The 24,787-nt window shown below is 57.0% G+C and overlaps 1 protein-coding gene across 2 annotated transcripts in view; it reads left to right on the top strand.

Annotated features, from left to right (window-relative positions):
- SLIT3 (slit guidance ligand 3) overlaps positions 1-24,787 on the top strand; it is a 529,219-nt gene that overhangs the window by 479,162 nt on the left and 25,270 nt on the right. The window contains exons 19-26 of one of the 2 annotated variants that reach the window (XM_037057739.1): positions 432-595; positions 1,624-1,756; positions 9,141-9,209; positions 10,767-10,838; positions 11,190-11,261; positions 17,348-17,419; positions 18,981-19,144; positions 21,213-21,337. In XM_037057739.1, coding sequence (XP_036913634.1) covers positions 432-595; positions 1,624-1,756; positions 9,141-9,209; positions 10,767-10,838; positions 11,190-11,261; positions 17,348-17,419; positions 18,981-19,144; positions 21,213-21,337 — 871 coding nt within the window. Of the gene's footprint in view, positions 1-431; positions 596-1,623; positions 1,757-7,704; positions 7,774-9,140; positions 9,210-10,766; positions 10,839-11,189; positions 11,262-17,347; positions 17,420-18,980; positions 19,145-21,212; positions 21,338-24,787 lie in introns of both variants that reach the window. The other variant, XM_037057738.1, reaches the window with a different exon arrangement.

Below are 24,787 nucleotides of genomic sequence, written 5' to 3'. Positions count from 1 at the left end.
CCTTCAGAGGAGGGGCTCAGGGGAAGCTTCGTTGCTGAGGGGGCGTGCATGCTGAGGGCTGAGAACTGAGGACAGGAGGATGAGGAGGGGCCGGCTGGGCAGGCACTAGGGGTCCATCCCCCCCAGGAGGGGGGCCCCCCATGCAAATGTTCTAAGTGGGAGGGAACCCGCTGAGGAGCTGGCGGCAGCTCCCACGGCTGGCAGGGGCTCAGCAGACCAGGGAGGGGACCACAGTCACGTCCATCAGCTGAGGTCTGGAATGGCACGTGCAGAGGCTGCGTCCCCTTCCCCAGACCTCCTTCCTCCTCCCTCCTCCCCGGGGCTGGAGCAGACCTGTCTGGAGACCTGGGCCCGAGGGTTGCCGCACAGGACCGGGGCCGGTGCCCACAGTGGAAGCGTGGCCACCCAGAGACACCCTTCTCTCCTCCTAGAAACCTCCTGTCCAACCCCTTCAACTGCAACTGCCACCTGGCCTGGCTCGGCAAGTGGCTGAGGAAGAGGCGCATCGTCAGCGGGAACCCCCGGTGCCAGAAGCCATTCTTTCTCAAGGAGATCCCCATCCAGGACGTGGCCGTCCAGGACTTCACCTGCGAAGGTGAGGAAGCTGGGCCAGGGGGTGGGGTGGGTGTGCGGGGCGGTACCTGGGAGTCTGGGAAGATCCGAGAGAGGTGGGGAGGGTGCAGCAGGCACCGAATGAGGGTCAGCGCCCCCGCGGCCGGACTCCACTGGGCCGTCGGGCCGGCGCACGTGGCCCCTCCACGCCTCTTTCTAGAGACAGGTTACCTCCCTCAGTCAGAAGCTGGTCCCAGTGTGCGGATTTTGTGACGACGAGGTACCATATAGCCATCTGTGAGAATGCTGTTGAACCAAATACCCTCGTCTCCCGCATCCGCAGTGAGACCGGCCCCCACGAGGTGACGTGGCGCCTCGGCGTCATGTACACCCTGCACCACTGTGCGTGGGCGCCCCAGGCCTCAGAGTCCCCGCCGGCGTCAGGACAGGGCTCGGAGCCCACGCCCACCAGAAACAGGCTTCGAGATGAGCCCCTGGAAGCTTCCCATCACCAGGCAAGGCGTGTGCGCCCCTGGAGACCGGGGCGTACATGCATGTCCGGATTGCAGAGGGCACATCTGTTTGCGTAACTTCAAGCCGGCATGGTTTTTACTCGGTTGACTTGAAGTTATCTAGAGACAGAGTAACTGGTTTATCAATGCACTGGGGTTAAAGGTTAATGGAGGCTGGGGACAGAGTCCTGGGAAGGACTGTCATGGGAAGACAGGGACGACGAGGAGGGGGAGAGTGGACAGGGCTCTGTCTCGGACCCCAGACACGCCTTCGGTCAGTCTGTTTGGTTTATTTTCTGTCCAGTACTCGGGTCACTCGAGTTTTTAGGTCTTCGTTTTCTGTTAACTGTGGTAGGAGTCAGGTACCCTGTCGCCCCACCCAGGCCCACATTCCTTCTCCTCCAACCACGACCGGACCAGCAGGCTCCCTGGCCCTGCCGTGACTCGAAGTGGAGGTGTCCCTTTCCTGGAGGCAGCCGGGTCCCAGCACCCAGCCTCACTCGCCCATCCCACAGTGGGGGTTTGCAACCTGCCACGCTCACTCTCGGGCTCTCCACAGGCAACGACGAGAGCAGCTGTCACCTGGGCCCGCGCTGCCCCGAGCAGTGCACCTGCGTGGAGACGGTGGTACGATGCAGCAACAGGGGCCTCCGCGCCCTCCCCAGGGGCATCCCCAAGGACGTGACGGAGCTGTGAGTACCCCCACTGGGCCCCCTGCAGTGCCCCGCCCACATCCCTGTGTCCCATGCAAGGCTGCTTGGGGGAGCCCTTGGTGAATGGCTCCCAGCAAGATGGCGGCAGAGCCTCCACCAGGGGGGCCGGCAGCAGCTTGCACACGGGACAGGAAGCGTCCTCCCGCCCCGTGCCTCTGCCTGGCAAGTGACATGAGGCAGGGTCATTGTCTCGTCTGCCTGGCGCCCTCTGGCTTCTCCAATAGTCTGTCAGTCTGACACCAGACACAGCAGAGGAAAATCGGGAAAACACTGTCCAGCAGGCACAGTGGCTCAGCGGGCACTTGCTGTGACTTCAGTGTGAAGGGCCGAGGAGGCTGCTCGGGGAGGCGAGGCTGGGAGGAGGTCTGAAATGGAGAAGCAGAGAACGAGGAGAGGAGGAGGGACCGCTGGACACCCAGAGCCGGCCCCACCCACTCACCCCTCCAGCTCGCACTCCCCTCTCCCGGCTCCAGGCACGCCGCCTCCTCGAAGCTTAGCCTGTGCCCTCGGACCCAAGCAACAGAAAGGGACTTAGAGGCCTCCCTCTGGGGATTGTCTCTCTGCCAGCTCTCCGGTTGCCCCCGGGTGGGACTGGAGTGTGCTATTGCTTCAGAGAGCAGAGGTTCCTGGGTGAGGCTCCTGGCATCCCTTGTCCCTCAGGGAGACAGACAGTGGCCAGGGCCACCAGCCCAAGGGAAGGAACAGGGGTCTTGGTCTTCACTAAGAAGCCCACCAAGCCCTGGGTCTGGGTCAAGGCCATGACCTTGGAGGTGTCTGTCAGCAAAACCACCTGTGCAGTGAGCCCTGCGACCTTCCTGGGTTGGCTGTGGTGGGGGTGGGGGCACAGGTCTGCAGAGAGTGACCCCACTACACGCTTCTGTCGTGGGCTGATTGAGTGCCAAGTGACACAGGTCAACAAGGAGAGAATGTCATAGAAACAGGCCTGCAGACATTGGTGACACTTTCCCCCACAGCTCATAAGGCAGAGACTGAAATAACACAGATAATGGGCTGTGATTATAAAGCAAACTTCAGAGCTTTGAGAGGAGGCCCAATTCCTGCTTTGGAAACCATGGCCTTTCCCTGGACCAGACGTGGCTTTTGAAGCTTGCCAAGGAGAGCAGCCCCTGCCTCTGTACCCCCTACCTTCTTCTGGCGGGGAAAAGTGGGGGCAGAGGGTAGGAAAATCGATCCCAGAGGACGCGAGAGCTGGCTGGCCCGGAAACTGTGGCCAGGAGGTTCAGGGACCTGGGCTGAGTCCAGATTCAGGGGTCACTAGTTCTCTGGGGCAGAGCTACCAGCTTCCTAAACAAAATCGAGTCTAACGCCCTGAGAAGGAGAAAGAGCAAAGCAGGCCGTGGCCTCTGTCACAGCCAGAAGGAGCAGGGTGGCAGGAATGAGGCAGGGAAGAGAATTTCATTAGCCTTTTCACATAACTGGAAATATCCTTCTCTAATAGCAACCAGCACCGCACAGCACTGGTCTTGGAAAGGCTAGTTGCAGGGTGCAGCCCGAACCCGGGTCCGTGAACCTCTCACACTGTCGGATAAAAACCCACTGCTCTGTGCGCACTGGGAAAGGAACTCACCCCCGTGCGGGGTCTGGTGACCACATGCACTGCCCCTTGGGGCCAGACTGGCTCCCCGACTTACGCAGTCCTTCCCAGTGCCAACACACTGTATGGTATAGTATCAAAAATGCCACAGTCGTCATTGTCGCCGCCGAGCACATCAGAGAAGTCTCTATGTAAGGGGCCACTGTCCAGCTCCCCGTGGCAGTCACAGGTTTTCTAGGACTTTAATTCTCACTTTGGAAGCTCAGATGTAAGCACTGCCAACAAATACCGTCAGTTGTTTTTCTTGAGGGGACAGGCTCACCCTGTTCATTCTTGAGAAACCATCTGCTAAATACCCATTTTGGAATAACCTGGCTGCTAGTCATTCTTCAAGGACAAACCTATGGGGGCGAGAAGTCCCAGTTACAAGCTGAGTTCAGCTTGTAACTCAGGTACGTGAGTACCTTTCCTCCACGGTTCTTCACGTGCCGCAGAAACGCCTTATGCGCGCTTCCCATTTGTCACGCAGAATGATAAAAAGATGTGTGCTCACGGGTGGAGAGTCATTGCAGTTAACAGTACTTTCGCTCTCCATCCGGGGCATTCTTAAACGAAACCGGCTTTTACCCATTTGGTGCCGCTGCCTCGGTCCATACCAAGGCACCAGCCGTTTCACTCACACAGTCCAGAAGGACAGCCATGGTTTCACCTAACTTCAAAAATAGTTTTAGCCTCACAGACCCCTGGGAGCACCTGGGGGACCCCCGAGGCCCATGGGCCACACTCTGAGAACCACCTGTGAGGCCATGACACATGGGCAGGCAGAGAAAGCACAGAGATGCCCGCCAGCACTCGGCGGTGAGCGCCTGGTTCAGACGCAGGTGCACCGTGACTCTCTGAACGCTGATCAGAAGCAGACGTGTGCATCTCAGCCCCCAAGGTCACTGACAGCAGCACTCCCTGTGGAGCTAGGGCCTCGTCCGCTTCTGAAGGTTCTATTACTGCGGAGCCGTGAGCCTTCTAGACTGGGGATCGCCTTGCTGGAAGAATTTAACCCGAAAAATCTGTTGTCTCCCATTGAAGGGAGTGTGTGCTAACATCAGGCCTTCTGGTTCTGGAAACAAACTCTGCAAGCCCAAGTCTCCCCAGAGGCCAGGGAGGGGCCAGGCTCCAGTGTCCCCACCGTCCACTCCCGGTGAATGCCCAGGCAGTTCCGATACTGCCTGGGGTCTGATGCCCATGATCTTGGACTTGTCCTGCCACTGATATCCCCAGGTCAGGAGAAGGGAGGGATGACCATTGTGCCCCAGGCACGACGCTTGGAAGAGGGGTTTCTATTGGGAGTGTAGTGCGGTCTGAGGACATCATGGGAAGAGGCTGGCAGTGCAGGCACACACGTGTGCATGCGCACACGGCACTCAGACAGAGTGTGTGTGGTAGAGGAGGTGGCAACAGTCACTGATGGGCAGAGAGGGCCGGACCTGGCCTGGCACTGGTTTTCTCCAAGGGCTCAGAGGGTGGGAGTCTGGGGTCTGACCAGCCGCTCAGACAAAGCCGCCTCCTAATCTCAAACCCAATGAGGACAATGGACATGCAGGCAGAGAAGGGGCGGACCCTGCAGTCGGTAACAAGCATGGGCTCTGGCTTAGGGAAGAGCCAGGACGAGCACCCTCCCAGGCTGTTAGGAGAGCAGCGACAGTGTCCTATCTGTGGGACACTCACCACAGCTGCCACTGGAGTGTTTACTGGGTCCTGGGCTGTGCCGGATTGACTTCCTCTGTGACCCCTTTCCTCAAACACCCCGACAGGCAGGTGTTTCACTCCCATTTTGCAGATGACGTCCCTGGGGTGCAGGAAGGTAGCGCAGTTTCTTCAGATCACACTGCCACGAAGCAGCAGAGCCTGAACCAGAGCCCAAGTCTGTCTGACCCTGAGGCTCGTCCTTTAGCCACTAAACTACCCCTTCCCTTTGGCAGAGGCCCCAGTTCCTTTGTGCTCTGCCCAGAGGCCAGGTTTGTGGGGGCAACCACGGGCCTCTTTGGGACCTGCCTCCTGTACTTAAGCAGGGAGCAGGCAAAACCAGCAGCCCGCCGTGATGCTGTAGGTGCTTGTCCGTGGTCCCGACTGGGTCCGTCCTGACAGCCAGCCCTTCTGCAGCAGTGCCGTTTTTCCGTGCCCCCGGCACTGGGTGGGTGCCCAGAGCGCTCACGGAGCAGCCACCCAGCACTGACCACACCCCTGCCTTTCTCTGGCCCAGCGGGAGGGATAGAAACCACCTGCCACCAGCCGGAGGGGGTTGCTCACATCTTTGGAGAGCAGGCTGGCTCTGGGCACAGCAGCACTTAGGAGTCCCAGTGCAGGCTTTGAGAGGCCCCTGGCATATGGCTCCAGTGGGGGACACTTCTAGGCTCTTGGGCAGTCAGGACCATCAGCGCTGGGGGTGGGGGGGGTGGGCTTGGAGCTGAGAGCGCCCCCTTCACTCACTCCATCTCCGTTTATTGAGTTCATTGTGGAGCTGGGAGAACAGCAGCCAATGGGACACAGGAGACCCCTGACCTCCGACACATGGGGGGAGAGACAGTGAGAAAGCTAACCAGTGAACTGGGCATTCAGAGAGGAAATAGGCTAGTGGTTCCCAGGAGAACGGAGGGGAGAAAGGAGCAGTAAGAACGAGTTGTATGAAAACCGCAGGGTGGTAAGATCTTCAAGTCCAGAAGCCGAGAGGCCAGGAGAGGGAGCCAACAGAATGGAAAGAAGGCGGTGCGCACCCCCCCACACACAGCCCTGGGCTTCCATCTCGCATCCGTCTCCTGAACACCCACTGCTCGCTCACGCACAGGATGCTGCGGGGAGTGAAACAGGCTCGGTCCCGCCCCGTTAACCACAGCACCACTCTGAGGAGGTCACCACGGGGTTGAACAGTTTGAAGAAAACGTACCTGAAGCTTCAGGAACCCGCCCTGTCCCCCGTGGGTGTGGGAGGTGACGTGGGGGAAGGGATGCTTGAGCTGAGATCCCAGCATCTGAGGGCATGAACAAGGCGAGGAGGGAGAAGAGGGCCTGGACCTGACCTGGAGAGGAGCGGGGGCATCTGGGAGGGCGAGGCCCGTGGAGATGGAAGCAGAGGTCGAAGGGGAGTTTGCTGGAAGGGGACCCGGAGGGGGAGGCAGGGACTGGGACGTGACTTCGTGTGTTCGTTCCGCCCAGTTGTTTGGGCTGAGACTCAAGGGAGGGCGCTTTGTACGTCCAGTGAGGACGTCCAGTCAGTTGGCTTTTTTTTTTAAATATTTTTTTATTTGTTTATTTATCTTTAGAGGGAAGGAGAGAGGGAGAGAAACATCAATGTATGGTTGCTTTTTGTGCGTCCCCTGCTGGGAGTTGGCCTGCAGGGAACCGACCTGCAACCCTGGCATGTGCCCTGACTGGGAATCGAACCGCGATCGTCTGGTTCGCAGGCCCGCGCTCAATCCACTGAGCTACGCCAGCCAGGGCCAGTCAGTTGGCTTTTTAAGTAAAGGAGATGACCTGCGGCAGTGTGGAGGCCGGCCTCACAACCCACGGGAAGCCCTGAGAACAAAAAAGGGAGGTTTCCTGGAGAAGAGGGAGTTCCTCCACCTGACCGTAACAAAAATCCTGCCTGAGTTTCCAGGTTGCGGGCCTGCCCTTCCGCACAGTGACGTGAGCCAACCCCTTGAATAGATACATTCTCTAGAGAGACAGATGGACAGGCGGAGAGATGGCCCTCTAACCAGCAGTGGGATCCAGGGAAGGAGTTAGAGCAGGAAGAGGGGCTGATCCGATCAGCGTCAGCACCCATCACACCCGGCAGGAAGCCCGGGGAACTGGCACAGTGGGTCCAGAGGCTCCGGAAGTGTGGGTCAGGGGGCCCCTCCCCCAGGGCCCCGAACCTCCCCGGCTCCTATGAGGGTGCTGATAAGACATAAGAGTATGATAAGCCATTTGCTTGCTGTGTGACCTTGGGCAAGTGTTTTAACATCTCTGAACTGTTTCCTCCACTGTGAAACCCTGCCGTGTAAGGGTATTCCGAGGGCTGGGCACCAAGTGGGTGCTTTGTTTCCTCAGCACCTGCCGTGTGCCAGTCTTCACTTAGCCTTGGGGAGATTCAGCACTGGGCAGTTTTAGACCAGAGCCCTGCTATCGTGGACCTTAGCAAGCCAACGAAGAAATAATCACACAAATAAATGTTAGATGATGAATGTAGTGTGTAGTATATGCCTCAAAGGGAGGGGAAGCCATGAGAGAGTAAACCAAGGACTCGACCCAGCCTAGAAAGTTAGGGACGGTGTCTTAAGGAAACGATGATGTGTGTGTGGTGTCCCTTTGCCGGATGTCACTCCACACTTCTCTTTCAGGTACCTGGAAGGAAACCATTTAACGGCCGTGCCCAGGGAGCTGTCCACACTCCGACACCTGACACTTATGTAAGGAGCCCGGCTTCGGGTGGGAAATGTCATTCTCTCTCCTGCGGAGGTGGGAAGTGTGGAGAGGGAGGGGGGCTGGGGCTGCCTCTGCACTGTCCCTGTGGTGGGGCAGGGACAGGCAGCTAGCAGGAGCAGGCCGCCCGAGGTGCCCAGTCTGGTGCGGTGAGAACCACCGGCAGACACCCAGTGGCTGGCATTGCTGCCCACCGCGTCCCCTTCCTCCTCAGCACGGGGGTGGGGGGTGAGCCCCTGACCATCCAGTGGCTTGCAAGCCGTGGCTGCACTTCAGTTCATCCAAAAAAAAAAAAAGCACATTTTGTCTTCCTCCTTCTTTTGTGGCCTGGAAAATGCTCTAAGTAGATGCTTCAGATATTGAGATTCCCTCAGGTGGTGGCTGCTACCAGCTCCAAGTCAGCCAAGACCTGGGAAAGCCCCAGAGGAGATGCTGGGCAGGCTGCTACCAGCTCAGGGTGCTCTTNAGGGCCAGTCAGTTGGCTTTTTAAGTAAAGGAGATGACCTGCGGCAGTGTGGAGGCCGGCCTCACAACCCACGGGAGGCCCTGAGAACAAAAAAAGCGAGGTTTCCTGGAGAAGAGGGAGTTCCTCCTCCTGACCATAACAAAAATCCTGCCTGAGTTTCCAGGCTGCGGGCCTGCCCTTCCGCACAGTGACGTGAGCCAGCCCCTTGAATAGATACATTCTCTAGAGAGACAGATGGACAGGCGGAGAGATGGCCCTCTAACCAGCAGTGGGATCCAGGGAAGGAGTTAGAGCAGGAAGAGGGGCTGATCCGATCAGCGTCAGCACCGATCACACCCAGCAGGAAGCCCAGGGAACTGGCACGGTGGGCCTAGAGGCTCCAGAGGTGGGTCAGGGGGCCCCTCCCCCAGGGCCCCGAACCTCCACGGCTCCTATGAGGGTGCTGATGAGACATAAGAGTGCGATAAGCCATTTGCTTGCTGTGTGACCTTGGGCAAGTGTTTTAACATCTCTGAACTTCTGTTTCCTCCACTGTGAAACCCTGCCGTGTAAGGGTATTCCGAGGGCTGGGCACCAAGTGGGTGCTTTGTTTCCTCAGCACCTGCTGTGTGCCAGTCTGCACACAGCCTTGGGGAGATTCAGCACTGGGCAGTTTTAGACCAGAGCCCTGCTATCGTGGACCTTAGCAAGCCAACAAAGAAATAATCACACAAATAAATGTTAGATGACGAATGTAGTGTGTAGTATATGCCTCGAAGGGAGGGGAAGCCAAGAGAGAGTAAACCAAGGACTCGACCCAGCCTAGAAAGTTAGGGACGGTGTCTCAAGGAAACGATGATGTGTGTGTGGTGTCCCTTTGCCGGGTGTCACTCCACACCTCTCTTTCAGGTACCTGGAAGGAAACCATTTAACAGCCGTGCCCAGGGAGCTGTCCACACTCCGACACCTGACACTTATGTAAGGAGCCCGGCTTCGGGTGGGAAATGTCATTCTCTCTCCTGTGGAGGTGGGAAGTGTGGAGAGGGAGGGGGGCTGGGGCTGCCTCTGCACTGTCCCTCTGGTGGGGCAGGGACAGGCAGCTAGCAGGAGCGGGCCGCCCGAGGTGCCCAGTCTGGTGCGGTGAGAACCACCGGCAGACACCCAGTGGCTGGCATTGCTGTCCACCGCGTCCCCTTCCTCCTCAGCACGGGGGTGGGGGGTGAGCCCCTGACCATCCAGTTGCTTGCAAGCCGTGGCTGCACTTCAGTTCATCCAAAAAAAAAAAAAGCACATTTTGTCTTCCTCCTTCTTTTGTGGCCTGGAAAATGCTCTAAGTAGATGCTTCAGATATTGAGATTCCCTCAGGTGGTGGCTGCTACCAGCTCCAAGTCAGCCAAGACCTGGGAAAGCCCCAGAGGAGATGCTGGGCATTGGTGCGGCCCGGACGCTGGCCAGTCTGTGGGCTTCGTCCCTGGAAAGCTTCCCTGCCTCAGCAAGAAGGGACCCATGGGGGTGGGGGGCTGGTGCAGGGAGCCAGTCCACCAGGGGCAAGTGAGAGTTGTTTCAGAATGAAACAGCGTCACCTTTGGGAAGGTGGGGAGGGGTCGGCACTGAAGAAAGCCACCTGTGGCCTGATTCATCCTGGCTTCCCAGAGAAGCCCCAAACCAGTCTCCTGATGAGAATTTCCCAGCCTCAGCCCCGGGGACATGAGCAGCCAGAGAATTCTTGCCTGTTGGGAGCTGCTGTGCTCATCCTGGGGATTTCAGCAGCATCCCTTCCTCTACCCACCAGGTGCCACTAGCTGCCTTCTCCTGGTAGTGACAGCCAAAGATGTCCCCAAACGTTGTCAGACAACACTAGGGGGACACAAGTGGAGACCTACTGCTCTGAGAACCTTCCGCTCCGGAGCCATGGTCCTCAGCTTCAGCCGATTTTAGGAATGACCCGAATGCTTTCCTAAATCCTGAGGCCCAAGCCCACGCTAGACCAGTTACATCCGACTGTGGGTGTGGAACCCAGCCTCAGAGGCTGCAGAAGCTCCAGGGGATTCTAATGTGCAGCTGGGGACACCGCTGCCCCTGGGGCTTGTCCCTGCGGAGAAGCTGGAGGTCCTCGTTGATGGAGGACCCCACTCCCACCCACCTCAGCCCCCTGAGATACAGTCTGATAAGGGGAATTAAGTGAATGCCAGACGGGAGGGAGGGCAGAGGGACAGCGAAGGAAGCATTGATCAGGGGAAGAAATGTGCTAGACTCAGAAAAGATTATTATCTTCTGTGTTATGTGTTGCTGGTCGAATGAATGGGCGGATAGACGGGACTGAATGACTGAAGAGCTAGATGAATGGGCAGATGGACAGGTGATGAACAGTTGCTTGAGTGATTGAAGAGATATTGAATAAAATGGGCATTTGGATGCATGGATGCATGGGTGGATGGGTGGGTGGAGGGATGGATGGCGCGTGTGAAGGTTGGGCACGACCCCCTGCACATGCAGCCGACGGTACACGCCACCCTTCTGTCTCACTTCTCCTAGTGACCTGAGCAACAACAGCATCGGTGTGCTGACCAATCACACTTTCAGCAACATGTCTCACCTCTCCACCCTGTGAGTGCAACGCCCTCTGGGCCTTGTGAATTCCTCCTGCCGCGGAAGGCTCCCCCACACGATTACCCTTCCCTCAGACCCGTCCGTTTCCGTTAGCTCTGCGCAGATGGACAATGGAGGGAGGAGGTGGCTGCGCTGGTCAAGGAGCCCGCCTGCTGGGAGGAAACTAGGCCCAGCGAGCTTCCTGGGGCGCTGGGAGGGGATTCCCTTCCCTCTGTGGTTAGGATGCTTTGGTCCAGCCGTTCACATGGGGAAAGACAAGCCTTGGCTTTGACCCGGCCCATGTGGACAGCGCCCGCCTCCCCGGGCAGCTGAGGCAGGAAGAGCCAACCACTGTGCTCCTTTCCGCAGGATCCTGAGCTACAACCGGCTGCGCTGCATCCCCATCCACGCCTTCAACGGGCTGCGGTCCCTGCGAGTGCTGTGAGTACCGGTCCCCTGCGCTGGGAACCGCGGGTGGTGCAGAGGGCCCCTCCCATGCCACACACTCAGCCCCACACCCAGCACCTCCTTGTTTGCCTGGCCCATTATTACTGCAGCAGTGATACCCGTATTTGGGGGGGGCTACTCATGGCCATCGCCTCCTTTAAACTTGTGCAATAGTAGTGGAGAGCCACACGCCCATGTTTGAGATGGGGAAACCGAGGCCCGGATTGGTGGAGTAAGTGGCCCACCGTCCAGCAGCCAGGGGGTAGCAGGACCCAGCCTCGGACCTGGAGCCCTGGGAGCCTTCCCAGCACCCAGCGCGCTGGTCCGCTCCAGAGCCTCCAGGCCGGTGTGATTTATGGAAACCCACAAAACACCGGTGTCAGCGACAGCCCCGCCGCATGTCATCTGCGCTGTTATTAAAAATCAATCCTCTGGGGGCAGAGGAGCGCCCGCGCCGACAGTGTGCCATCTGTTATTGTCACTTATTTATTATCCGCCTTCTCTGGGGACTCGGGAATGGAAACATCAGCAGAACCATTTCCCTGCTTCCCGTTGAACACAACGGGACGTGGGCTCACCCTGTGAGCCGGGGCTGAGGCTGGACCCGCTCCCCCACCCACCTCCCACCATCCCTGCCCCTCCCCACCCCCTCACCCCAATCCCAACCTGTTGCTTCCCATCGCAGTCTTCCAGTTCCGAGCACGGGTGTGTCGCCAGGGGTGTGGCCGACCAACTGTAATGGGACCTTCACGCAGGTGTTCATAATTAGGGTGGTTGTGGGTGGGGCGGTGCAAGAGGTACAAGGCAGGAGAACGCTCGCCTGTCCGTCTGTGTGTCTGTCCACCAGGGCAGGGGAGGGGGGGACGAATATCACCCTGCATTCTCCTTCCTCGGCGCGCAGCGCGTCCCACTCCAGATCCTCCACAATCACCCGTTTGTCCAGTGTACGAGAACAGGCCACAGGCTGGGCTTGAGCATCATGATTTTATTTTTATTTTTTTAATATTCTATTTATTTTTAGAGAGAGGGGAAGGGAGGGAGAGAGAGAGAGAGAGAAACATCGATGTGTGGATGCCTCTCACACGCCCCCTACTGGGGACCTGGCCCACAACCCAGGCATGTGCCCTGACTGGGAATTGAACCTGTGAGCCTTTGGTTCGCGGGCCGGCACTCAATCCACTGAGCTGCACCAGCCAGGGCAGCATCATGGGCTAGCATAGCTGAAAGGGGTCTCAGGCCCTCATTCCGAGCATCTGCCTCTGGGGAGCAACCATTTTCTGCATGAGGGCCAGTCCAGGAAAAATCAAAATGCTTATAGGCTACATTTCTTTTACGATATTTGCATCCTTTCTCCCAGTAACTGCACACCTAGGAATTTATGCTCGAGAATAGTCCACAATGAGGGAAAGGCTCTGTGCGTGATGATTGTGGCCACACTGTTATTTTCCACCTAAATTTTAAATACGGCCTACAAGGGCCTCCGTGGGGAAGTGTCGAAGGCAAGCCGGTCGGTGAGGTGCAATCATGGTGAGAAGATATGAACCAGAGGGCAGTGAAGGGGAGTGCTTACCGTGGAGCGCTACGTGGAAAAACAGCCCTCATTTGTACATACGTTGCAATGTAACTTGTAAACATTTATACGTATGAAGGACTGTAGGGAATGTGGACAAATGAAAAAAGCGATTACAGCTAATAGTTCGTGCTGTCGTTTCTGTGCTAAATGAAGGCAGAGCTGAGGATGAATGAAGACAGTAAGAGATTTACCATCGAGGGAGTGAGGGCAAAGAGATAGGTTTGGGGGTTTGTGGTTTGTTGTTGTTGTTTTTTTTTAAGTCAGGAATTGCAGTATTTGCAACTACATTTAAGCATTTGTGTATTTTCTTGTTTCTAGAGGGTTTCATTCTTTTCATTAAAATTTCAGAAATAACCAGAGACCCAGGGATGCTGGCAGTTTGGGGTGGGGGAGGAAAGTGGGCCTCAAGATTCTGCCACAAAGGCCAAAAAGTGCACGGGAAAGCAGGAGTGTGTGCATGTGCATGCCTGGTGCCGCCTGGTGCGTGTGCATGCACACGTGTGTGTGTGTGTGTGTGCGCGCGCAGCAGTGGGGGGATTTGAATGCATCTCAGAGATGTGACAGGGTGATGGTCAGGGGACCCCCAAGGATGAGCACTGTGTGATAATAACTTCTCCTACTTGGCCCCTATATAAGACGAGCTAGATGAGAACATTGTCGTTCTTCTTCCGGGCTCTGCCTGTTCCCTGATCCTTGCCCCACACCAAGCTACGTGCCTTGTGTGCGGGTGGTCCCCGCTGCCACTCCCAGCCCCCGCCGCAGGGAAATCACCTGGAATCGGTTAGCACTGGGAGGGCTAATTGGCGTGTGCTCCTGCGGGAGCGAGTGGATCACCATCCATCATCCTCAGCATGTTTAGCCCCTAGTCCCTGAAGCGAGGTTGCCTTTGCCGTGTATGCCTACGGGGCTGTTCGTCGTGCCCTGTGGACTGCAGAGATCCTCCCAGGAAAGGCTCCATTGGCCCTTTGCTTGATTCCCTTCAGAGACTGAGAGCTCACTCCCTTCCCAGACAGCCCCATCCCATGTCCGACCAGCTGCTGAACATTGGATAATTCTGGGGAGCCCAAAGAAGACTTCTTTGGACCTCAAAACCATGGTCCTGGCTTGGCCCTTTAGTGCCCCCATTCTGCCTCCTTCCCCAGCAGATGTCACCCTCTAGTTGTACTGCCACCCGTTTCAGGCTTTGCCTGAGAATTGGAGGGACGTGGCCTCTTTAAAAAGGAAGTGTTGCCTGCTTACCCAGGGAGGCCTCCCATGAGAGGGAAAGAGTGGGTGGAATGAAAGACAGGAGAGGAAGGTGAGGGGCTCGGGGTCAGGCTGCCCAAACACAGATGTGTTCTCCCCACCTGGGGTCCCGTCACGGTCTCCTGGTTGCCTCTGAGGCCTGCAGACTGCACACCCGCAGGCTTCTACAGCATGTGTGTGCTGCTCAGAGGAGGCTGGCCCCAGAACGTGCGCACGAAGGTAGGGGTGTGGCAATGCTAACAACAATCAGAGCCAGCGTGAGCGAGGGCTCCCGATGTGCGGGCCCCCGTGGAGCCCTGCACCATTGGGACCACTGGCATGGTACCTTTAATCCTCCCACCACTGGTGCACAGAGTGGGGCCGCCAGCAGACGTCTCCCCACCTCCAGGGAAGGAAAATCAGGCCAGACCACCTTCAGTGTGGAGAGAGTTTGGCTGCGCAGGTAATGGAAAACGTCAGCTGCAGACCTTGGGTTTTCAGGCCGAGTTTGGGTGCCCCTATGTCACTGTCAGAGAAGTGTCTCTCTCCGCCTCTATCCTCGTAGTCCCAGACCAAGCCCCAGAAATGTCTCTCACTGGCCCATAGAGGTCACAAACTCCACCTCAAACCATCACTGAGACTGCCACTGACCCGACCTGGGCTGTAGCTCCGCCCATAAGGCCAAACCCCTCGAACTGAGGGTGGTGGGAGGTGGGGAATGATCCCCCCAAGAATAGGGAAGAGCTGTTACAGAAACTGGGAGAGTGAAGGCAAGCCACCCACAGATAAAAGATAACCATGACCCGTAAATACTAAGAGTGACTCCGTGTTAGAGATGACGAAACTGAGCCACAGGAAGATGGTCTCGGCTCATGCAGCCAGTGATGCTCGGGGAGGGATCTGAACTCCAGACCTTAACGCCCCCAGCTGCCGGGGAGGGCCCAGCCTGCTCAGAAGGAAATGCACCCACCCGGACCCCCACGCAGAATGAGGACAGTCCCTGGCATCCAGCACATGCACAGCACGCCTGGGGTGTCAGGCAGCTGGGAGCTGACAGTTGTGTCCTCCCCTTGCTCAGATGTAGCCGCCTCAGTATCCCCCAAACCCCAAGTTTGCCTTCAACACCCCCTAAGAGCCAGGAGGGAAAATGGAGCCTCAGGCCCCTGAAGTGGAATCCTTGGGAGCTCAGCCCGTGGGAGGTGGGAGGGAGACCCGGTGGGGAGAAGGGCAGAGTGCTAAGTGCTCCTGGGAGGGCGCATTTGTCCCAGGTCCCTGCATCCTGCAGGTTGGTGGTTAGACCTGCGAGAGCCCCTCACTGGGGACCACTCCAGGAGCGGGAACCTGCAGTGTAGGCAGGTTTCTATAGCGTCGTTGTCCGAGTAAATCACGGCCCCATCACTGCGGTTTCCAGAGACCTCAGCAGCTCCGCGCGTGATGAACGGGAGCCTGACTTGCAGGAGCCCCAGCATCAGGGCTGCCTTTGGTCACTGGTGCTTTTGAACCAGGGCTTCGTGTCTCTCCAGGGGCCTGAGCCTCATTCAGCAATGATTAACAGAGGTTCTGGGTGCATCTGCCAGAGAGCAAGCAGCTATGAAGTCTTCCAAGTTAATAACAGGCAGGGGCCAGTGCAATTCATAAATAACCACATGAGTTAGATTCGATGATGCTGATAAAGTGCTGGGAAGTGTGAGACGCTACCTGAACCGCTCATGCTCTCCCTGCTGTCCTCGGAGGGAGAAGGCGCGGTGGCTTCGGGTGAAGAGGATGACAAGATGACAACCTAAGGCAACTAAACGTGGTTCAGAGGACCAGGAACGTCGGCATCACCCCAAAGCTTGTTAGAAACACAGCCTCTTAGCCCCCACCCCCAAGCCTGGTCTCAATCTCTGGGAACAGGGCCCAGAAATCTGCATGTGGGTGAGCCGCCAGCTTGGCCCGTTCCAGAGCCTCTGTTCCCCTGAAGGCCGGGGCCGGCTAACATCAGCAATGGGGAAACAAGAGTAGAATCCTGCATCGTTACCCTGTTTACACCCCCAGAGTCTGTGCCAGTCCCCCCTTCGTTCTGCTAGGGCTCCGTGCACAGCGGAGGGGTCTGTCCCCAGCAGGCACTCAAGATGCCTCGAAACATCTGTGAGTTTCATTTCACAGGCCAGACCCCAAGGGAGCCATCAGCACATACTGACTTGGGATGCGCCGTTGATACTTACTCCCTCTTGTGGGGGTACAACCTAGGAACTGGGGATTTGCACGTGGGGTTCCTTGAGCTGTGAAGCCACAGTTGTTCAGTTCGTTCCCAGACCCGTTCCCCAGCCGTTCACTGAAAGCTCAGCATATGCCAACCCCCTGCAGGCGAGAATAGCTCCTGGCTCCTGTAGCACGGAGTGCAGAGGGGTGTGATTAACACCGGGCAGGTCACCTGGCCCCTCGGACATGCTGTTAAAAAGCACACGCAGATCCATGCAAGTGCCAGACCCCCTACCTGTGGGTGGTGGGCCCCAACCCCGTCCCCATGAGGTTGAGGGTCAGGTCCCAGGCAGTTTGCACAGCAGCCGAGGGCCCACCTTCCTCTCTCCCCTGAGCTGGGATGATAACACTTCTCAGTCCCCACAGATCTCCCCAAGCGAATAAAAAGGGAACCAGTTTCTTGATGTGTTCCAGACAGCCTTCAAGGCCCGCTCACGAATACTAGTCCAGGTTAATCATTCAGCGCCTGGAAAAGGACGGGCTCCCTGTGGATTCACGCACCCACAACCACCTTCGGTGGCCAGTCTTTATACTTCCGTTCCCGTTTCGCAATAGGAAGCTGAGGCACAGAGAAGGCAGTGACTTTGCCCACAGTCACACAGCTGGTAAGGGGCAGAATCAGGGTCTGAATGGAGGCAGCCTGGCCCCAGAACTTACACTCTCAACCACAGTTCTTCACAGTATCTCTGAGAGTAGACAGACACCTCTCCATCTTGCAGGTGCAAAAAAATGGAGGCCCAGAAAGTAAAGTAACTCACCGCGTGTTCCACGGCCAAAGGGACTGGCTCCATTGCGGGCCTGTTTGATTCTAAAGCCCATCCTCTCCTTTCCCAAACCCTCTACCCTCGACATCCTGGCACTGAGCTGGGTGTGGAGACACCCACGCACCAGCCACAAGGACATGCACCTACAGGTGCTGGCAGGGGGCTCCGAGGGAGACGGGGTTGGGGGGGGGGGGACTGGGCCAGCCTGGGATGCCAGGAGAGCAGAGTTCAGATCTGTTCTGGCTGTTAACCTCGCCTCTGTGCTTCTGCCTCAGAACCCTCCATGGCAACGACATTTCCAGCGTCCCCGAAGGCTCCTTCCACGACCTGACGTCCCTCTCCCACCTGTAAGTAGCCATGTCTGTCTGGGCCGTGTGCCCACTCAACACGGCACCATTAGGGGTCCCGCTCACGGTGGCCCCATTCCCATCCAGTGGCTGTTCTTTCTGTCTCGGGGAGCGTGCTTGACATGGGCGGGCCCGCACGGTACACGTTGTGTGCTCTCTGCCCCAGCTGCCTGCAGAGGCTTCATCCACTGTGTGAACAACGTAAATCCAAAGTCAGCAGGAAGCGAGATCAAACTCCCACTAGGCGCTCCACACTTCAGATGAGTTATCTCACTTATTTCTTATAGCAACGAGCCCTCGTCTCTCCTTATTACACCCGATGATACCGAAACAGATGGGCTAGAAAACGTGTCCCGGGAGTGCCCAGCTCGTGCTCTGTGGCCTGGACTCCAGGGCACACAGTCTCGACCTCTGCCCTCTGCCCTCTGCCCCTCACACGCAGGGGAAGCTGAGGCTCCTCACTCTTAGTCACTGCACGTCTCTGCCAGGGAGCGTGTTTGGGTTTGCAGCCTCCTCCACGCACGTCTCATCAGTTGCACATTGCACGCACATACTGACAGGTGTGCACACTGTAAAACATTTAAAACGGAAACGTTAAAGGCTATGATACAAAGAGAGCAGAAGTTCTAGTGTCTTCCTCCTGGACACCTCTTGGGAGGTATCTGCTTGGGTCAGCACCACACCTGCCCTGCAGCTTCAAGCTGAGGGGGCGGGGGAGGGAACGCTTGCTTCTCCCCTCGGGTTCTGGCTGACCGACCCATGGAACTAGCATAAGACAGGTTAAGAGGAGAAAGGCATACACACGTAGGTCATGTTTTTACATGTCCATGGGGGTCTTCAAAGGGAAACTGAAGACCCGAAGAAGCCATTGGGCCCAAAGCGTAGGCACCTTTTGACACCAGGAATGATACATTGGGGGGCTTTGGGAAGATAGAGGGGCTTGGGCTGGGGGCCACAAATTGTGGGACAGTGACTAGGAAATGCGTGAGGGAAACTTACTGGAAGGTCAGGGTCATTTCAGTGGGTGTGCTGGTGTAATCTCCTGGTCTCTGGGGTGGGGAGGCACCTTTCTCAGGAAAGGGGGGCTGCTTTAGGTGGTCAGAGAGCCCTTCCTGCACCCACTGTTTCTCCAGTGCCTGCAGTTTAAATAACCAATACCCCAGGGTGGCTTGTTGGAGGGTGGCGTGGTCCAAGCCCCGTCAGTGTGGCTGGGCGTCACATCCCTCTGTGCAGAGTTTGTCCTCTGGAGGGCCCTCCAGAGTGGCCGGAGAGCCTGGTAATGAGATGAGAGACCCAGGAAGCTCCTGGAGGCTCCAGGGTTGAGGCTGAAATCAGGGTTGTCTTACTGGGGTGGGTGAGAACAAAGCCTCCGAGGTGGGAGGGGCCTGGGGGTTGAAACAGCTCCAGGAATAGGAGGTACAGTCTGGAGTCCATTGGTCCTCCGGCCAGACTCCCCCAATCTAGGCAAAGCCCACAAATTCTGCTTTTCCAGAAGGGCAAGGATATGGAGCCTACGGGCCAAGCAGGTGGGGGGACCCTGACCTCCTGCTCTGCCCCCCAGGGCCCTGGGGACCAACCCGCTGCACTGCGACTGCAGCTTGCGCTGGCTGTCGGAGTGGGTGAAGGCTGGCTACAAGGAGCCCGGCATTGCCCGCTGCAGCAGCCCTGAGCCCATGGCCGACAGGCTCCTGCTCACCACCCCCACCCACCGGTTCCAGTGCAAAGGTAGGTGCCGCCTGCCTGCCTGCCTGCCATCCCCCTCCCCACCCCCGGGGCCTGCCTGCTCCCAGCAGCCTGTCAGAGCTGCCATCTCAACAGACGGCACCCCAAAAACCATTGCCCCAGCTCCTCTGTGGGTCACACACAGAGACTGAGGCTGAAATTGATGTGGACCTTTGTCACTCCTTCTGCAAGTCCCTCTGGTGACACGTCCTGCCACTGACTTCTTTCTCTGCGTGCTTTCACATAATTGAGAAATTCTTTAAGCTGCATTTTTTAATGCAACATCCCTAAAGCACATGCATTTCCCCCGCAAACTTGTGCATGTGAGTTTGACCGACCGAATCACTGTGAGAACAAACCATGACTGGTGCCTCCTACGCGGCAGGTGTTGTGCTGAGCGCTTTTCCAGGTGTTGTTTCTTTAAAGTGACACTTTCTATGCATTAATGTATTTTCTTCTCCAGCACCTCTGTGGGGGGTACACACTAGAATCACCCTCATTTTTAAAAATGGGAAAACTGAGGCTGACTGAGGTTAAATGATTTCTCAAGGCTGCAGTCAGCAGGACTCCAGGTCTTTTGGACTCCATGGCTCACGCACTTGAGCACCAGGCTTTGAGGTCCCACCACAGCCTCGCTGACCAGTTCCTTTTCACCTGGTGGTGTCCTTACCACCGGTGCACGAAGGTCATTATTTATAATTGTGCCTTTAGATGAGATTCGGAGAACAGAAACCACTGGGCCAGAGTATAGGACGGTGTTTAAACGTCTTGCCAAACTCATCTTCAAAGAGGGCTGTAAGCAGTTCGCCCCCCGTGCACCCGTTTGAGTGTGTTTTTCACCATTCTTGAGTTATTTTGTCTCATTTTATAATCACTGCTAATTCAACAGCCGAAAAAATTTTCTTTATATTTTGTCTGTCTTTGATTATTGGGGAAACTGAATTTTTTCCAAAACTTTACTTTCCATATGTATCACACACCTCTTAAAGCCTTAATATTTTTTTTGTTTCTTATTGATATACTTTAATTACCCCCTAAAATGTCATTGTGTCCTTGGGACACACAGTCTTCCTGATCTAATGTGAAGCCAGGGTTGAGCCTCTCAACTGGGCTGTTCTGTTCCCCTAACTGAAAAATGGTCACACACGCACTGGCTCAAACCTAGCCCAGTCTCCAAATTGACGACTGTTGTCTCAGGGCCATTTAGAGTCCTAACATCAGCCCTGGCTAGTGGATCGAGCTCCAGCCTGCGAACCAAATGGTTGCTGGTTTGATTCCCAGTCAGGGCACATGCCTGGGTTGTGTGCTAGGTCCCCAGTAGACGGTGTGTGAGAGGCAGCCACACAGTGATGCTTCTCTCTCTCTCCCTCCCTTCCCCTCTCTCTAAAAATAAATTAAAATCTTTAATAAAAAACAAAAAGTCCTAACAGTAAGTAGGGCCTGTTTATGAGACCAGGACACAGGTGAAACTCCAGGATGCAGAGCGTCCCCGAGCACAGTCTGCTGTCCACTGTCAGCGCCTCTCCTGCCCTCTGGGACTGTTTCCTACTCCCCCTTGCCAACAAGGGCTCTGCAAGCAGGACTTCTTTGGCCCAGACAGTGTCCTTAGCTTGGCACAGACTGGTCCATGGCAGGGCAGGGGTGAGCGGGGAAGCAGAAAAGTGTGAGATCCTGATGGAGCCTAGGCCCAGAGCTTCCAGAACAAAAAAAAGATACACGAGGGTGTTTCTAATTACAATACATTGTTTGCAGATTAGCACCAAAATCGGATCAGGCTAATTATGGTAATTGATTTGACTGCAGAAGTGCTTCTGTTTGCTGTCCCACTGTGAATTCTCCCCCGGCCCCCCGCTGGCCGGACAATGGCGGAATGCATGGGACTCTAGCTGGACTGTGTGTACTGGCTGGAGAGGGCCAGCTGCCCTCTGTGCAGGGAGACGGGAAGGGCTGACAGCTGGCTAAGGAGGGGTCTCAGCCAAGGGGGAGGGAGGGGTCCAAGCCGAGGGCGACAGGGGTGACAGTGAGCCCTTCGGGGGATCTGCCACCAACGCTCAGTGGTTTTGCGATGCAGGGCCGGTGGACATCAGCATTGTGGCCAAGTGCAACGCCTGCCTCTCCAGCCCATGCAAGAACAACGGGACCTGCAGCCAAGACCCCGTGGAGCTCTACCGCTGTGCCTGTCCCTACGGCTACAAGGTGAGATAGGGTGCTCGCCCCCTCCATTTGCGGCCCAGGGAGGGGCCCTGTCCCTCCAAGACTCCCCTACCCCCACCATGGAATGATCTGTGCCAAGCTAAGGAGGACTCCGCTTCCCAGGTGACCCCAGTAACTCTCCTGTTCTACTGGGCCTCGGGCTGTTGAAAGGGCTTGACTCCATGTCCCTAAGCCTTGTAAGCAGAAGGGTTAGGATGGGACCTAGGACTATATGACTTCAGAGCCCTGCCTTTGCCCTGGGAAGGGTAGGTTTCCTGGTTAGCTGGGCCCTCAGGCTCCCTCCCTGGGGTTGGCAAAGCTCTTCCCTGGGACCCTCCCAGAGTCCAGCCTCCGGGAGCACCCATCCCCATGTACTGGACAAGCTGAGAGTTTCAGGACCACCCGTGCCCATCGGGTGTGCGGCCCTGGCACAGGCTGAGAGGGAGGGAGCCAGCCTCCTTGGGGGACTGGTGTGTGCAGTGACCAGCTGAGGGGCAGGCTCACTCTAGGGAACAGGCTCCTGGGTGGAGTTCCCAGCCAGAGCTGTGCCTCCAGCCAATGGTGTCAGAGCACCACCTACAGGCCTGACTGCAGAGCCTCCGCATTCCCNGGGTGCTCGCCCCCTCCATTTGCGGCCCAGGGAGGGGCCCTGTCCCTCCAAGACTCCCCTACCCCCACCATGGAATGATCTGTGCCAAGCTAAGGAGGACTCCGCTTCCCAGGTGACCCCAGTAACTCTCCTGTTCTACTGGGCCTCGGGCTGTTGAAAGGGCTTGACTCCATGTCCCTAAGCCTTGTAAGCAGAAGGGTTAGGATGGGACCTAGGACTATATGACTTCAGAGCCCTGCCTTTGCCCTGGGAAGGGTAGGTTTCCTGGTTAGCTGGGCCCTCAGGCTCCCTCCCTGGGGTTGGCAAAGCCCCATCCCCAAGCTGAGAGTTTCAGGACCACCCGTGCCCATCGGGTGTGCGGCCCTGGCACAGGCTGAGAGGGAGGTAGCCAGCCTCCTTGGGGGACTGGTGTGTGCAGTGACCAGCTGAGGGGCAGGCTCACTCTAGGGAACAAGCTCCTGGGTGGAGTTCCCAGCCAGAGCTGTGCCTCCAGCCAATGGTGTCAGAGCGCCACCTACAGGCCTGACTGCAGAGCCTCCGCATTCCCCGTGACTGGCCGGCCAGCCAGCCAGTCCTCCGTGGGCAGCCGCCCCCAGGGCCTCAAACTCACTGGAGTGGCAAACCCATGCACCCCCCACACACACACACATGCACACACAACACACACACAGACAACTGTTGCAGAGCAGAGCAGGCATTCAGCAGGTGTGCTCAGATGGCCTGAGTCCTCAGACTGCCCTGCACCAATTCAGTGGAGAAAACTCAGGCTGTGGAGTGACGGAGTGAGGCCTCTGTCATTCACCAGCCATGTGGCAGGTGCCAGCGGCTTCATCTGAGCCTCCGCATCAGCACACTAGGACCTGCCTCACAGGTCTGCTGTGAGAATAAAACCTGCCGTAACTGTGGGCGGCACCTGGTGTCCAGGAAGCAATCGGTAAGGCTGGCGACGGCTACCTTTTACCTTAAGCCTTGCACTCCGGTCCCTAATACCAGGTGCAGTAACAGGTGGCCGTTGCTGGTTTTCACCAGGGATTCTCAGGGACACACTGAACCGTCAAAGACCACCAGCTGCCCCTCTGGATCTGTGGCACCCACCTGTGTAACCCCCCCCACCCCATCGTGTGTAGCTGCCTTTTCAGCATTGACGTGGGCCAGGCACTCCACCAGGCCTCGTACACTCGCTCCCTCTTCTAATCTTCATAGTCACCTTATGAGGTGGGTGGTGTCGTTTGAAAACTAAGACGAACCACTTTGCATTCTGAGCCTTGCTTGCTTCTCTGTCACACTGGCCTGAGTCTGAAAGTGGTGGAGCCATGTCTGAAGGTTCAGACTTCTTCCGGCCACACCTGGGACACGGTGCAGTTGGCCTGGCCTTCGGGGTCAGGGCAGGAGCGCCCCCTGGGGGCCTCAACCGGGTGTGCCGCATGTTTGCACTTTGCTCTATGGATTCTGAACATCCTGCAGATTCCAGGGGAATTGGAACCGGGGTTTTGCCCTTTGGGAAGCTGTTGGGCCCAGGCAGGTCTGGGGTCCAATGTGACTGATGGTGGTGACGATGATGACAACAGCCATATTAGCAGCCCACATTTTTTAGCGCCTGCTGTGCACTGACAGCAAGTAAAACAAGACACACACATTATCTTGCACACTCCTCCTCAAAGCCCTGGGAGGCAGGTCCTCAAGTGTCCCCCATTCTACCACTGAGAAAACTGGGGACAGTCAGTGAAGGGTTGGGGTTCAAAGCTCTGAACCGACTGACTCCAGAAACTGCTCTCAGCCTCTACATTCCCTGCCCATTGGCAGGCTCTAGGATCGTCAGGGGTGAGTGAGGGTCCTGGTCTGAATTTCCAGGACAGGGCGAAATAGGGTGCAGGTCGGAAAGGACGCCAAGCAGGGCGCCCCGGAGCCTGCTCCCAGCTGACTGTGCCGCCTTGAGCGGCCCCACTCTCCTGGCTCCTCACCTGTGAAGTGCGGCCGGCTGGACCCAAGGGCTCCTTCGATGGTGGGTCCCTTGGCCGCCCATCCTGGGCTCGTGCCCCCGCCTGCCTTTCTTTGGGTGTGGAGCTCACCCAAGCAGAGTGGCTGAGGCGACTCCGGGTGAGACAACAGCCACCAGACACCCACAAAGCCAAGCTCACAGTCCAGGCGTTTATCTATTTTCAGAAACCACAGTTCTTCCATTGACTGTCTGGGTGGCCGTGGGAAGCCACAGTGCTACCAAAAAAAAAAAAAAAAAAAGGCACAGCAGCCATGGCTCATGGCTTCCTGTTTCCTGGCAGCTACTGCTCACAACGGCGATGCCAGGCCTCTGCGGAGCAGCAAGCCCATTATCTCATGCAATGTTCTTAATCACCACCCTCTGAAATCAGTTGTATTAGCCCCTTTCCATAGATGAGGGACCTGAGGTTCAGAAAGTCAAATAACTTGCCCCGGCTCCCAGACCCAGGAGCCAGGCGCTGACCCAGAACCCAGCTCCCTGCCGCAGGAAAGCCTGCCCTCACCACCCATTCCACCCGTCCCCACCCCCCACTGCCCCGCCCAACTGCAAAGGGGAATAACCACACTCACCTGCGGAACTCTTGCAGGGATTAAAGGGACCAAACAGGTGCCAGGATGTAGCAGGGACCTCACACAGGGTATGACTTTACCACTATTCTGCAGCACGAGGAAATGAAATACAGGCCGGTGGTTTGGCTGATTCTTTTTCAGCCGGTTTAGCTTCATGCGCATTTGTGCTCGGCGTGTCAGAGCAGCGCCCCTCACACCTTCCTTCCTGTGCACAGGGATAACCCGGGGGTCTCACTGAAACGCAGGTACCGGGTCCGTTCAGACCTGGGATCTGG

Source organism: Sturnira hondurensis, unplaced genomic scaffold (genome assembly GCF_014824575.4).
Source record: "Sturnira hondurensis isolate 20B ecotype Veracruz unplaced genomic scaffold, ASM1482457v3 Scaffold0009733, whole genome shotgun sequence".
NCBI lineage: Eukaryota > Metazoa > Chordata > Mammalia > Chiroptera > Phyllostomidae > Sturnira > Sturnira hondurensis.
This window is presented reverse-complemented; position numbering and strand designations above follow the sequence as displayed.